Source organism: Melitaea cinxia, chromosome 16, assembly GCF_905220565.1.
Source record: "Melitaea cinxia chromosome 16, ilMelCinx1.1, whole genome shotgun sequence".
Lineage (NCBI taxonomy): Eukaryota > Metazoa > Arthropoda > Insecta > Lepidoptera > Nymphalidae > Melitaea > Melitaea cinxia.
In genome coordinates, this window is record NC_059409.1 from 11551979 (window position 1) to 11568081 (window position 16103).

At 33.0% G+C, this 16103-nt stretch overlaps 1 protein-coding gene and 1 long non-coding RNA gene across 2 annotated transcripts; both read left to right on the forward strand.

Annotated features, from left to right (window-relative positions):
- Nucleotides 1–377: 377 nt before the first annotated feature.
- Nucleotides 378–1739, forward strand: LOC123661069. Its single transcript, XR_006744282.1, has 2 exons — nucleotides 378–564; nucleotides 1537–1739. It is a non-coding gene; the product is annotated as an uncharacterized LOC123661069 (long non-coding RNA).
- A 4598-nt stretch (nucleotides 1740–6337) lies between these two features.
- Nucleotides 6338–13139, forward strand: LOC123660863. Its single transcript, XM_045595891.1, has 4 exons — nucleotides 6338–6580; nucleotides 11381–11548; nucleotides 11892–12054; nucleotides 12558–13139. Exons 1-4 carry the CDS (start codon nucleotides 6494–6496, stop codon nucleotides 12695–12697), a joined length of 558 nt encoding a protein of 185 aa, XP_045451847.1. The 5' UTR covers nucleotides 6338–6493; the 3' UTR covers nucleotides 12698–13139.
- The last annotated feature ends 2964 nt before the right edge of the window (nucleotides 13140–16103 follow it).

Genomic DNA, 16103 nt, shown 5'->3' on the forward strand with positions numbered 1-16103 from the left:
TAATTATGATTTTTTTTTAAAGTGCAATAAAGAATATATATATATATTATTGTTATAGGATTGTATTTAAGATCAATAGTACTAGAGTTGCTACTTCAACCTATCTTGTTGTGACATGTGACTGAATTGAGCGCAAGTTTCACTACGTTGTCCATCTGGTACTTGATCAACATTACTTAGTTTGTTTTAAGCCTCTTGGTTTTTGTTGTTGCTCTCTAACAGTATTTAACTAAAAATGGAATAACCAGAAAATAATAAACAAAAAATGGTTTGATTGGCACCTTATGTCCACTTTCCTGCTAACCGTCAAAGAATAATAAACAACTTTGTTTACTATTATCTCCGCGGGATTTTTGTTGACAAGTATTCCGTTTCCTCACAGTATTCTAATAAAAACACGCACACTGATAAGTATGCATTTATGAACTCTGTCGTTTGGGTCAGATGTATTGTGATTTCTTGTGTAATATATAACAATTAATTTGCTAATATAACGAAAAACTTATTGAAGATGAAGGTAGAAATTCCTGAATTTACGAGATGTTGTTTCTGTTTTCCATTGAGGTATGGTCTGCTTGTATGGGCTTATTTGAAATTGTTAAGTATTAAATATTTGATCATATTCGCTCGAAAAATTTCGATCATTACAGTTTTTTGATATTGGTGTAAATTGAGTTTTTTTACACAATACAAGAAGAAGCTTTTTTGTGTTGTGGTACCATTTAAATTTGATCCAGATCTGATAGCGACTTTATGAAAAATCATTGTATGACTTGTCGGTGTAATTGAAGTAGGTTTTTTTTTCGTCTACGAGCAAACACAATTATTTACAATAGTTTTGTTGTGATTTTTAGAGGTTTTATTAACCGACTTCAAAAAAGAGGAGGTTACCCAATTCGACCATATATATATATATATATATATTTAGGAAAAATTAATCTATACTAATAATGGAGAGTCGGTTTTTTGTTCGTTTATATTGCGAATAATACTGAATCGGAATAATACTTAAATATGAGTAGTGATAAAATGCAGCATATTTCGGAGAAGATTTTAGTATAAAATCTGTTGGTGATTACTTATCGTGTAAAAAATATGAACGGACAAAAGTCGCTAGTTTATTATAAACCAATCTAATTATACAACAACCGCTCTGGTGTAGTGGTCCGAGTAGTCGCCTAAAACACCGATGGTTTACGGGTTCGATTCCCGCTCGGGATGAATATTTGTATTTGTACAAATATTTCTTTTAGGTTTGGATGTCTGTCCTTGTGGGTCTCCCCACCGCCGGAGAGCTCGTTAAGTCGTTATTAATATAGTAGGGAACATATCAGCCAACCTGCAGCGGAGCAGTGTGATGGATTAAGCTCAAATCCTTTCTCTACATGAAGAAAGAGGCCTATATGCCCAACAGTGAGATGTTACAGACTGAATGCATGAAATTTAATTATAAGTAGTAAAGTTATGATTTTAATTGTACTTTTAAAGGTCACTAGAAATTTTTAATTTGATTAGTAATCAATAGTATTGTTCCAGTCACTCAAGTTTACTTGATAATACTAGTGCGAAGCGAAGTCCGGAAGCTTGAAAGGAGTTCCAACTACCTATTCACTAACCCCACAACCACTGCGGAAGAGCAGACTACGGACACGAACATGATTGCTTAACTTTTGTCTCTTGTTTTTTTATTTAAAATATTTTGTTATTTAGATATATTTCTAAATGAATTTGTAAATATTTGGGTTTTTTTATAAATTAATAAACGCTTTACACGCAACGGCCCCGAGTAGGATTTTTTCTCGTGTCGGGGGGTTCGGAAACACACAACAGCGCAAACGCCCAGACCACGACAAACATCTATATGGCCAATATAAATATCTGTCGTGAGTGGGGATCGAGCCCGCGACCGCCAGCCAACAATCAGTACTGTGAACGTCAATTTTCTAAAATAAACTGATTCCAGCGCTTTAATCTGCTCCTTGTGACAGTTTTTATTCGTGTGAATATTTTTAGACATTTTTTAATTTTTCTTTCCAAGATGAAGTTATCCAACATTCTAACCCTTAGGCTGCTCAAGGTTCATTGCGCCATTTCCTTTACAATTGCATATTATAACACTTAACAACAACAATTAAAATAATATATAAGCGCCTAATTATATGCAATATAATATACATTTAAATTAAAAAAAAAAAAATTAAAATAATTTTTGGACATACTTTTATTTATTGGCCCTTTAATTTTAATAAATTGTAAACTTATTTTTATGTGTACAATATAGAGTAAATTTCTTTGAAGTATTTTTAAATTGGGAGAAATTTTATTCAATAATTCTGTTGCCAAATCAATTTTGGAAATTGAAAGAAGATCTGGGAAAAAATAACCACATTTCGAGAAATTTAATTTGAAAGCATTTTTATCAAACTTGTTTTTAATTTTGATTAAATCTTCAACGACATCGTCTACTTTACCTCCTATACACATTTGCATCCATAATATTTATATTAACGTTTTTTTATATAAATGATAAAGACTAAAGGTTATATTCCTATACTGATAAAAGTCAAAACAATGTGTTTAAGTATTATTTATAATTTACAATTTTACATGTAATGAACAAATATGAGCTCGTAACAAATTAAATAACTAGTACCCGGGTGACCGAGCTTAGCTCGGTATTTTTAATAAATCGTGTTTTTTGGAAATCATATTTAAATACGAATTACATATTTATAAAATATGAATAGTATTTTTTTACCGACAACAATATAAAATATAAATAAATATAAAAAAATCAGAATAAACAAATAATTAAAAAATAATAATGATAAAATATAAATAATATTTTTCGATTTAACCGATGTAATAATAAAAAATAATAACTGGCTATTTAAATAAAAAATAATGAGTGCAATTAGAAAAAAAAAAGAAAAAACAATAATCGATCGGGGAATTTGATGATGGTCATAATCGCGAAATCTACTTTCTTATTCTAACGATACTGTAGCCACTTTTTCATTGTCTCAAAACTGGGATAAAGCGACATTTTCTAAAAATAAATCCTAGCTAGATCGATTTATCTGCTCCAAAATCCCCTACATACTAAATTTCATGAAAATCGTTGGAGCCGTTTCCGAGATTCCGATTCTATGTATATACATATATACAAGAATTGCTCGTTTAATATATAAGATATATGAATACGTGAAGCAAAAACTTTGTACTCCTTTTTACGAAAATTAGGAGGAGTATGAAATTTCGCAGCCTTATAGTTTATAAAGAAAAGGAGTGCAGAATGCTCATATCTTTTTTAATTATGCATAAAAAGTACATTAAGTCAATAAAAAAAAAACATAACACACACTACCATATATTTGACCGACACACACATAATTATACTCTTTTGTTGATTGTCAGTCTGTAGTCTAATTGAAAATTTTAAAAAAAGATTCTTCATATTATTTATTTTTTGGTTTTCTTCAATTTAAAATTTTAACTGTGGTCGAATTTCGACCTCTGGGTGATCACTAGTTATCATAAAACTGCTACTTAGACTTTGTTATGAAACAAATAGGAGTTACTACCTGACATATGAGTTATGAAGTTTGCACTAAAACAGATTAGATTTTTATTTTAAAATATAAAACGGCAGCTTGTTCGATATTATTCTATGGTGATTCCAAGAATATATTCTATAATTGTGTTTGCTCGCAAACGAATTAAAAACCGACTTCAATCACATCGACAAGTAATACAACGCTAGTAGACAAAAATATAGTCAAGTAAATATGTGTTTGTAAAGATTACTTTATAAGAAGTCATCGGATCTCGTTTAATTTCCATTAATGGGACCACAAGACAAGCATCAGCTTTCGATTAAAATAAAAATCATCAATAAAAAAAATAAGTCGACGACATTAGTGCGGCACTTGAGTAGCTTCGAGTCTTCACTACGAAGATTCCGCAATGATTGAAAACAAAAGTCTTCGAGCCATGCGTCCTGTCTGTGTTAACATACGGAGCCGAGACGTGGACACTGACGGAGGGGCTGGTTCATAAGTTTAATTCTCTAGAGGATTCTAGAGGATTTCTCTCAAAGATAGGATTAGAAATGAAACTATCTGCGAGAGAACGGAAGTAACCGACATAGCCCACAGAATTAGCAAGTTGAAGTGGCAGTGGGCTGGTCACCTGTATCGCAGCATCGATGGCCGTTGGAGCAAACGTGTCCTGGAGTGGAGACCAAGTCTTGGCAATCGTAGTATGGGATGTTCTCTGGCCCGTTAGACCGATAATCTATGTAGGTCTAGTGGGGGCTGGATAAGGACTGCGAAGGATTGGGAACAAACAAACTTGGGGAGGCTTATGTCCAGCAGTGGACTGTGATGGGCTGAAGTGAGTGATATAAATTTTAAGCACAAATAGATTTTTGAGCAAATAAAGTGAGAGGGGACTTTTTAATAGATTTTACTGATATTCTTAGATTAGGACCAGATATTGAATAAATATAACCCAGATTTTGAGCTCTACGAAGCTATAATCGATAACGACCGTTTTTACCGACAGACGTGATTACACGAAATTAAGGGTACTAATAATTAGAGGGTGGGATTTTGTAGGCATAAATCAGACACAGTACATGTATGGAGTACTGCTCTCATCTTTGGGATTGCTCAGCCAAGTACCAGCTGGAGCTTCTTGAGTCAATTGAAAGACGAACCAGGAGGCTCATCGGTGATGATGCACTGGTCGCCGCAAAGCTGCAAAGCTTGCATCATCGGCGTAGGGTGGCCGACCTGTTGGTTTTTATCGGATACTTTTCGGAGAGTGTGCGCAGAAACGCCATGACCTGATCCCCTCCCCTTCCATCATCATGCAACCAGACGCTCTACGTTACGCCAACCTTATATGGTTGACATTCCCCCTAACATTTCCCTAAGCGATTTGCTAGTACATTCTTGATCCGTACGGCCAAAGAATGGATCTCTCTACCAGTCGATTTATTAATCATTAAGTCGCGAGTGAATAGATTACTTCTAGGTAAGTGTGCTCCATCTTAGACCGCTTTTTCACTTATCATCAGGTGAAATAGTGGTAAAACAGAAGCCTATCATTGTATATATATAAAAATAAAACAGTACTTTCCTGCGCTTATACTGGCTGGCCAAAGTGAATCTGAATTTAGAAGACATTTAGTCATCAATTTAAGTAATTAGTTATCATCAGTTTAGCCTAACACACTCTACTGCTGGACATAGGCCTCCACAAGTTCGTACCAAAAATGGAGTGAACTCATGAGTTTTTCCCATATGTTTAAAATTCACTCATCATCATCACTTCGGCCTATCGCATTCCACTGCTGGACATAGGCCTCCACAAGTTCAAAAATAGTGCCAACCCATAGTCTTTACGCTGGGCAGGCGGATTGGAGACCGCAGGGCTGGCTTTGAAAGACGCTCCTGCGCGTCTTCGGCCTGTGAATCTCAAAGCCAGCAGTTGGATGGTTATCCCGCCATCAGTCGGTCTTTTTAGTTCAAAGGTGGTAGTGGAACGGTGTTATACCTTAGTCGCCTCTTACGACACCCACGGGAAGACAGGGGGTGGCTATATTCTTAATGACGTAATCACACAGCACAAAACTAACTAATAGATTTAACGTTAATAAATTTAACTAATAGTTTAAATAAAAAATCCAAGACTTTTCAAAATTATGTGTATCCAAATGGACGATAATGACAGTAAGCCTCCAGAAGAAAGAAGCTCTTTACATATTTATCACTTAAAAATTTGGTACTTCTGTGTTCTTCTATTTAGTCTTTTGGAATCTTTTGTGATATTTCGATGATTCTTAATATTATGATGATTTTTATTATTTATAATTTATTCTTAAATTCTGAAGAAGATTCTTCAAGTTTTTTGTTTTTGTTTAAACGGTATATTTTTCGGAATATGTGGCCTTATCTTCAGTAAATTAGGATTTGATTTTTTAATGGCATCACAGAAAAATTGAAGGAGTACGTAATGAGTTTTCGTTCCTACATAAATCAATTTTTCCAATGTTTCTGTGTTTTTAAAACGTCTGGAAATGTATTAAAACAACTTTTTTTTTGTAATGTGTTTACATTTTGAAAACTAGTTATAATATATATAATTTCTATGCCCCTAAATTAAAATAATCATGTACCTAAGGACAAAATTCACTTTTGAATGAATAAATAATTAATGAAAGAATAATTAAAATATGTGCAAAAGCCATTGGTGTAAAGCAATTGGAAAGCAAGTGAAAACAGGGCTTGTTCTTTGTTAACAACATCTGTCGTTTCAAACGCAGTTTTTATTATCAACTCATACAGATTGTGTTACCCATCTGCATATTACTGTTTCTGCTTAAATGAGAAGTGATGTTTGGTAAATTGTTTATTTAATATATTTTATTCGCTTAGTGTATTATTAATAAATTTTTACATACTATTATAATAATATAGGCAAAAAGATGAAGTGTGAAATACCGGAAGTAGGACGGTGTTGTTTCTGTCTTCCTTTAAGACTTGGTCTTATTGTTTGGGGCTACCTAAAATTAGTAAGTATGGATTTTTATAGCTTTTTCTTTAGTTAAGTTTGACTGTACCTCTTATATTCAAATACATTCAATTTTCTTTTAAATTCTGTTTTTTTTTTTTAAGTTTTGTGTTAATCTTTCATATAACTGTAATTCTTCTTCTGATATAGATGAAATGCTTAAAACCATAACTCTTAACAACTCTTCACGAAATTCAAAAAACAATATCATTAACAGTTATTGAGAGTTTTAATTTTAAGCTAGATAAGTTCATACTTGTATCTGGCGGCAAATAATAATAAGATGGCGTAAATTATTGGTTTATTGAAATAAAATTTTAATTATCGTGACAAAATTTCCCTAATACGGACTTTCGATTTATTTAGTCTTTTTCTGTCCTGTGAATGTATTAATTTAAATTCTAAACACAAAATACCTTCAAATAGTTATGATTTAATACTACTATTAATTATATTATAAAATACTAGTATTATAAGGAAATAATAATAATAATACAATACAAAAAAAAAAACATATTGTACCATACATTAGATTAAGAACCGGTCGGTGGACTCACGTCTCTTTTGGAGACATTAAAAACATAGTCTAACTTGAACAGCGATGTTGCTGAGTAACGCCTACCTTGAAATAGAAAAAAATAAAAATAAGAATTGCATGTTTTTAGAATAAAAAAGGACATGGGTCCATAAGCCCGTGGATGTATATCACTTGTAAAAAAAATAGTTATGATTTAAATACTAAAAAACATATTTATTTCTCAGAATAGTTATATGATATGTTAATACATACATGTTTAACTAACATATCATTTATACGACATTAAAAAAGGGGCGTTTACTATAGTAAAGTAGCTAATAAGTATTTTATATGTATCTACGTAATAAACAGGATGAATTTAAATGGGAAAACACCAACGACGTATAAAAAAACTACAGCATTTAATGATTAAACCAACTTTAAGGTCGTTTTCTGTTGGACTTCTGTGTAAGGATGTTTATACTAGATCGTACAATAAGTCCCGAGACTAACCTGGAAATGGCGCATATATTAAAAACTCTTTTGATTTTTAAAAAGTACTGGCTATCGGTACAAGAATATGTGTCAAATTTTTAAAAATGGAACAATAAAATTATTGATTTTGAAACATTTAAGTGACGCTACGGTTGTAGTTTCGATACAATGGAAAAAAACGAGTTTCGCGTGTTGATAAAACATTGTTTTTTAATGGGAAAAAATACCGTTGAAGCACAGCAATGGCTTATAAAATGTTATGCAGGATCAGCTCCCTCTAAAGCAACCATTTGTCGGTGGTATGCCGACTTCAAACGCGGTCGCATGGACACCAATGTTGGGGAACGCTCAGGTCGTCCAAATGAAGCAGTGACTCAACAAAATATTAACCAAGTCCTCAAAATCGTATTGGAAGATCGGAAGGTAAAAGTGCGAGAGATAGCCGAGATAGTGAAGATTTCAGCTGGTAGTGTTTTCACTATTTTACATAAAAATTTGGCCATGAAAAGGTTTTTTCTAAGTGGGTGCCGCGTTTGCTTACAACTAATCAAAAGGAACAACGTATCAATGATTCAGAGCGATGTTTGGCGCTGATGAATCATAATAAAAAGGATTTTTTACGTCGGTATGTAACAATGGATGAAACCTGGATATACCATTTCACTCCGTAATCCAATCGGCAGGCAGCGGAGTGGAGAGCGGCTGGTGAAAGCCGCCCGAAGCGTCCAAAGACTCAGAAATCGGCCGGTAAGGTTATGGCGTCTATATTTTGGGATGCGCATGGAATACTTTTCATCGAATACCTTGAAAAGGGGCAAAATATAAATAGTGACTATTACATGTGCTTATTGGAGCGATTGAAGTACGAAATTGCGGATAAACGGCCTCACATGAACAAAAAGAAAGTGGTGTTTCACCAGGACAACGCGCCTTGTCACAAGTCCGTGAGAACGAGGGCCAAAATTAACGAATTGGGCTTCGAATTGCTTCCTCATCCCCCTTATTCGCCAGACTTGGCCCCCAGCGATTACTGGCTGTTTGCAGACCTCAAAAAAATGCTTCAGGGTAAGAAATTTGACTCAAATAGTGAAGTTATCGCAGCAACGGAGGCTTATTTTGAAGCCAAAGACAAATCGTTCTACACACATGGGATAGAAAAGTTAGAAAAGCGTTGGAGGGACTGTATCGCTCTTGGAGGAGACTATGTTGATGAATAAAAATTAATTTTATAAAAAGACCTTTTTTTTAGTAGGTACTTAGTCTCGGGACTTATTGAACCACGTGTTAGTATTCGTTAATCCCTGAACGATATCATATACGAATATATTTTCGTTGTTCAAGTTTATATTGTTGTTATGAATGAATCAGAGGTTTTAATGTACCTTTCTAAGTCAACGAAGTAAATATGATAATAAAATGAGCTTTAGATAAGAATTTGTTAGCAAATGAAAAAAAGCGACTTCAGTAACATCGACAAGTAATACAACGTAGGTAAACACAAGGTACAAACCTTATGATACTCTGTCAAAATCAATCTGATATATATTATTTCTGTTTTGGTGCATTATAAAGTGTAACTATTGTTATGTTGTTATGTTATGTATGTCGACGAAAAAATAGTCAAGGAAATACGCATTATTGGATATAATTGAAAAGTACTCGTCAAACCTCAATAAAATTTAAATGGGACCACATGACACGCAACACCTTTCGATCAAAAAAAGTTGTTTCGTTATTTAAGAAAAATCGATATTGGTCCACCGAGTCAAAAGTTCTAAGGTAAAATACATAATAAAATACAATCGAATTGAGAACCTCTTCCTTTTTTAGAAGTCAGGTAAAAAGTAGCTGATTTGCGTGGATTATTCGTGTTAATCATAACTCACTCAGTTTCGATGTTCAGTCTTATTTTTGATTAAAAAAAATAATGGAATAAAAAAAAGAAAAAAAACAAATGTGTGGTAAAACCTATCTGATATTGCCAGAGTGGAGCAGCGTGGCGGATTAAGTTCTAATCCCTTTCCTACATAGAAATAGGCCTATATCATATAATGAGGCCTATGCCCAGCTGTGGGATTTTACAGGCTGAATCGAATCAATCTGATAGTGGAATAAAACAATAGTAATTAGTCATACAGATATTTGTCGTGCCGTAGGCGTTTGTGATTGTGTGTATTGTGTGTTTCCCAACCTCCGGTACAGGAATAAATCCTAGCGGAGGTCGTTGAGTGTGAAGTGCTTTTTAACCGACTTCCAAAAAAGGAGGAGGTTCTCAATTCGACTGTATTTTTTTTAATTTTTTTATGTATGCTACATCAGAACTTTTGACCGTGTGGACCGATTCCGACAAAAAAATTTTTAATGAAAAGGTGGTGTGTGTTAATTGGTCAAATTTAAATTTATTTGAAATCTAACAACTACTTTTCGAGTTATATCTAATAATGCGTTTTTACTTGACGCTTTTTTCGTCGACCTAGCTTGTATTATACCGCATAACTTTCTACTGGATGTACCGATTTTGATAATTCTTTTTTTTTTTGGAAAGAAGATATCCCTAGTTTAGTACCATGATAAGGAAACCAAAATCTGATGATGAGATACTAGAGAAATCGAGGGAACTTCTTGAAAATCCGCAATAACTTTTTACTGGGTGTACCGATTTTAATAATTTTTAATTTAATCGAAAGCTGATGTTTGTAATGTGGTCACATATAAATTTTATTGAGATCTGATAACTACTTTTTGAGTAATATTTGATACCGCGTAGTTACTTGACTATTTTTTCGTCGATCTACGTTGTATTACTCGTCGATGTAATTGAAGTCGGTTTTTTTTCGTTTGCGAGCAAACACAATTATTCATATATTATTGTAGCGTGAAACTGTTTAAAAGATAAACCTAACACTTTTAATTTATCAAGACTTACCATGATTGTCATGCGTGTCAAAATAACACTATATTTCCGTGACGTTACAGACGCTCGTGACAATAAGTTCAAAATATCGGAAGTTTCAAAATGATGATCATGGTAAATCCTGTAGAACCGAAACTGTTCATGGCAACCGTGAAAGATCAAAATTATCGTTTATAAAATATCGCCTACAACAAATCATGTACATCTATACGCATTTAGTGAAAAGCGGTTTTGATATTACAAGCGGACATTCCAATTTTATTTTATTTTATTTATTTGTATAGATAGGCTTAAGTTGATAGCATCCTGAATTTCTTAGTTTATTATTTTGCTATTTCACGTTAGCACTGAATGTTTGATTGTTACACTGTTATTTGTTAATTTTAAGAGAAACCTGTTATTGGCAATACTATATAGCATTTACATAGCTGTAAGGTACATGGTTTGTAAAGTTGGTTTTGTGAATCAAAAAAAAATATTATTCATCATTTCAGCCTATTGCAGTCCACTGCTGTGTGTGGGACATAGGCCCCCACAAGTTCGCGCCAAATATGGCGCGAACTTGTGGAGGAATTATTATTATAACCATACATATCCTTCCAAAAATTTTTGAAGTAAAACTTCTTACGCATGCTCGACTTGAGAAGTAAACTGGTAAATGCGTGACGAGAACATTACGAAAAGTGTGATCGGGTGTGGTGAACGGAGCAAGAGAGATAGGTGCGAGCACACATTTTCTTTCTCTCATAGCCAGTTACGTTTCGTATGCTAGACACAGTGCAGGCCTATTACTAAAGAAGTTTTACTTCAGTCGTGTGGTCAAAAGCCCACTCGTTTCTTGTTTGTATAATATTTATACGTGTTTTATGTTACAGATTGCATCAGTAATGTTATTTACAAGTATGACGATAAATTTACTCCAGGAGTGGGATCGATTTTGGAGGACGGTGGAAACAACCTTTTCGATAATATACATCTTTATCTTACTTTCTATGGCAACTGATATTGTGTTTCTTATAATTTTTGCAATAAGTGCTCATAGAGTAAGTCTAACAACTAAATAACTAAACTAACTGCTTCCTAACTTCTCTCTCTCTCTTCATTATTATTATAACGTAGTAATAAAACAAAACTAAAGAGTTTGTTTGTTTGAATGTAAAAACTTCGTAATCTATTAGTAAAATATCAAAAGTTTATTTTTAGTCGCAAAAAATATAGTAAGGATCTTTTGCGTTGATTTGGTGTAGTATTTTGTAATTATAACATTAATATTAAGGTTATAATTTACGGTTGTCTTCCAAAATATGCAAAAAACGCGCATAATAACGTGTGCGAACATATCACCATATATTATTATTCATGCTTTCGATTGCGTGCTTGTTACAGAAAGATGCCAGGATGATGGATTGGTTTTTAAAATTCTCCATTTATATATTTGGGATGTACGTCTTAATTTTATGTTTATCAATCGCCTACTCTACAAATGCCGATCACTTCTTCGCATTTTATTTCGGTTTTCTAATTGGAATAATTGCTTTTTCCTGTTCATGTAAGTAATGATAACAATATTTTTCAGGAAATGAAATATATAGGTATACTCGTATTACTACATACGGTACAGTTACGGTACCTGAATATTTAAAAATTTTCAATTAGTGTTATACGCTGAATTTTTAATATATGCTAAATTCAAAAAGCCGAAATGACACAATAGTTACAATATGGGTATAGAAAATGAAAGTCAGTTGGAATTCATGTTAGAACTAAAGGATAACCCCAGTATGGTAACGAAAAATAACTAGAATTAAATTGCATTTTTGGGGAGAAATTCTTAAACATATACAATTGTATATGCAGTAACCCACAATTAAACTAGTTACAAACTATATAAGACCAAAAAAGACTTTTCCAGGTTTTCCAACTCCACCTGTGAGACAAAATTTACATGAGAGTATTGTAGTTGTTATAATACATATATATATTTTTGGAAATAATGATGCAAATACTCGAATATTAAATTATAACAGTATATTTAAATTTTCTTTATTACAGTTTCCCAAATATATATAATAATACTCGTAAGGAGCGAAGTATTGAAACTGAAGAGGGGTTCAAATTTCCAATTCATAAATCACGGCGCAGGAACAGCAGACAGCGTCAAGATTAATTTGGATAGTAACGACAACGCATAACTTTAATGTTTATTGTGAATAAAATCTATCTACCTATATTCGATCTTAAATTCGAAGTTTGTGTTACCGATCACTGAACTTATGTAATGGTTCTTGACGAATTATGTACTGCAATTATTATTTTTCTACGTTAAAAAAACCAGCTTCATTTTTGTTTAGTAATAAAGAACGTAAATAATTCACATTGATTTTATAATAAATATACAAGTATATTTAAAGTATAATAAAATTAATAGATTAATAATTGTACATATAATAATTTCACTAAATACCTACATGTAAGAGTGCGATTATGTTTCATTTATTTGATATAAAATTATAAAATTTTATATATATTTTAGGTATGTACGTGTGTAAATATATATGACAATAAATTAAAGAAAAAAATAAGATAATAAAACAAATATTTTATTTATTACAAATCGCATGGGCAACAAAGAGACCGTGGATGTTTTATTTAAATAACACAATAAAAAAATATATAAAATAAAAAACTATTTTTCGTACCTTGTGGTTAAATTGCGATTATTATAAATTTCACATTTAATTTTCAATATTAATAATAGCAAACAGGTATTTTGAGTTTTTTTTTATGCAATTAGAGCGGCAACCAAGCGTACGGCTCACCTGGTAGTAATAGATTGCCCTAGCCCACAGACGCTTAAAAATACCAGATACAATGCAAGCCCCCTGCCCACCCTACCCACAATCTCTGGTCACCTTACTCACCATAGGAATACAAACTGCTTGAAAGCAGTATTATTTAGCTATAATCTTCTGTCGGGGTATTTCCCTGGCGGGGTGCTCCAGATTTTCAGCAGGATTTTTCGTGCTGTGGCCTCCCTCAGTTAAGTTATATCCTTTTGAACCTAAAACTTTTGGGTACTGGTAAAATTCCAGTAAATTATCAGAATAGGGGAGTGATAACAAAAGAAAATTAAGTTTGCTGTTATATCTTGGTTATATCTAAGGATGGATATGAATATTTGATGCCCATAACCTTCAGCCGAAAAATATTTTCTCTTGAATCGATTATTTTATGGAATTATGGAATGGCTGGGCTAAAAAGGGAAATAAAATATTCCGGATATTTCCCTTAATTATTTAAGCCGTTTTTACGTTTCTTCTTAATTCAAGGGGCGGCAAATCAAGCTGCAGAGGGTTCACTGAAACCAGCAAGTAGTCTATGAGAAAAAAAAAATTGAAAACCTCTGGTATACTAATAACGTTTTAAGGCAACTTAGATACGCCGGGAAATTTTTTTAAGCTTCTTTATTCATCAACACTTTGCGAAAAGAAAATTAAATGATAAATAAATTTTAATGATTTCTATGAGTACTTTATTTTTTATATTATATTTTTATTTGCTCGCAAACGCAAAAAAAAACTGGCTTCGATTATATCGACAAGTAATACAACGTAAGTAGACGCAAAATAGTCAAATAATCAAAGCGTTATCAAAGATTACTCAAAAAGTAGTCATCAGATCTCGATCAAATTTAAATGAGATGACAAGACAAGCATAAAATTTTGATTAAAACACAAATCATCAAAATTATTTATAAAGAATAAAATGCTGATGCCCTCTAATGGATAATATAGCTCACTACGTTACAGTAGATCAATAGTCCGAACCGAAGTATTATAGTTTTACTAAATGCTGATAGATGGCGTCGCGAGTACGGAATGCCATAAATACCCGTCATCAAAGATTACAAAAAAGTACTCATTATATCTCGATCAAATTTAAATGCGACTAAAAGACAAGCATCAGCTTTCGACTAAAACAAAAATCATCAAAATCGGTATACACAATGAAAAGTTATGCGGTATAATACAACGTTGGCGACAAGATTCTCTCCGATCGGCTCGATTCTTTGGCGCTGCGTAGAGATGTCGGGTCACTCTGCATCTTCTACCGTATTTACCACGGGGAGTGTTCTGAGGAATTGTTCGGACTAATACCTACAGCAGAATTCCACCACCGGACATCGCGTCAAAATTCAAAATTTCATCCACATCACCTCGATGTCTGGAAGTCTACGACAGCTCGAATTTTGCGCCATTTTCTGCCACGCACGACCCCTCTTTGGAACCAGCTACCACCTACGGTATTTCCGAACAAATACGACTTGAAACTACTTTTTGAAAGGCTGGCAACGCGCCTGCTAATCCTTTGATGTAGCGGGTCTCTGTGGGTGTTGTTTTCACTTACCATCAGGTGAGCCAACTGTCCGTTTGCCCCCTCTTCTATAAAAAAAAAAAAGTAAGTCAACGAAAAAATTGTCAAGCAAAACGCATTATTACGTGTAACTCGAAAAGTGTTCGTTAGATCTCAATCAAATTTGAAGTGAACCACATGAAACGCACTACCTTTTGATTAAAACAAAAGTTACTGAAATTTTTCCACCCAGTCAAAAGTTCTATGGTAACATATATTTAAAAAATCAATCGAATTGAGAACCTCCTCGTTTTTTGGGAGACGGTTTAAAATTAGCCTTGCTCGCAGTTTTAGATAAGTCAGATCCGGCGTAAAAACTGTTTTTATCGCAATGTGGATTGCGTGGGTTTACGCTTCGAAGAGTAAATACGATAATTAGTAACAAATAAGCATCAATTATTTTTATTAAATTAACTTAATAATAAAAAAATAAATAATATGGTACGCTTCATTTCATTTAGTATGTATTACATACCTGGTAAGCAGCTAGCTACTGTAGCCTGGGAAACTCTGCAACATTAAGAAAATTATTTAAAAAAAATATTTTAATTTTTGAATATCAATGTACGATTACCGTCTTAAGAAATAAACTTTAGTCGCGTGTCGGGGCTGGCACATATATGCACATTTTGTATAGATTATGCCTTATTTACTATATAATAAACACGTATAAAAATATTTTTTTAATTTCAGTTATGTATTCCATTCTAAAACTGTACGGTCTTCTTGAAGACGATTTTTGATACGACCGAAGTTGCAAAAAAAATATTTACTTACTACATAGTAAGAAACAGCATTTCTCGCGTTCAGAAATTTCAACGAACGATTTATTTTTAACTTGAACAAAAGTCAATTATTTGAATCAAAGCTCACAAAAATGTATGTAGGAAGGAGTAAAACGTTATCAATGAGCAGTATTTGTACAGGATATGACGCATTATGTGTCATTAAAAATACGATATTAATTCCAAAATTTTCCGAATCTATGTCGGATGTTATTATGATCGTAAAGGAAGAACCTCACTCCTTGATTTCCGTCGTACTATGGTGATGTTATCTTACATTGGTTTGTAATCATTCGTAAGGGGTCCATCACGTTATTTAGTAACTTTTAAACCCCCTACCCCGCCTTGGTGACATGTGGTGAGATTTTAATCTAACAAATATAAAAATACAAAATATACA

Bases quoted from the DNA above. Each gene is read 5' to 3' on its own strand.
- LOC123660863 (XM_045595891.1), top strand. From the start codon at position 6,494: ATGAAGTGTGAAATACCGGAAGTAGGACGGTGTTGTTTCTGTCTTCCT. The intron at 6,581-11,380 runs GTAAGTATGGAT...TTTATGTTACAG, and splicing joins TTTGGGGCTACCTAAAATTA to ATTGCATCAGTAATGTTATT. The intron at 12,055-12,557 runs GTAAGTAATGAT...TCTTTATTACAG, and splicing joins AATTGCTTTTTCCTGTTCAT to TTTCCCAAATATATATAATA.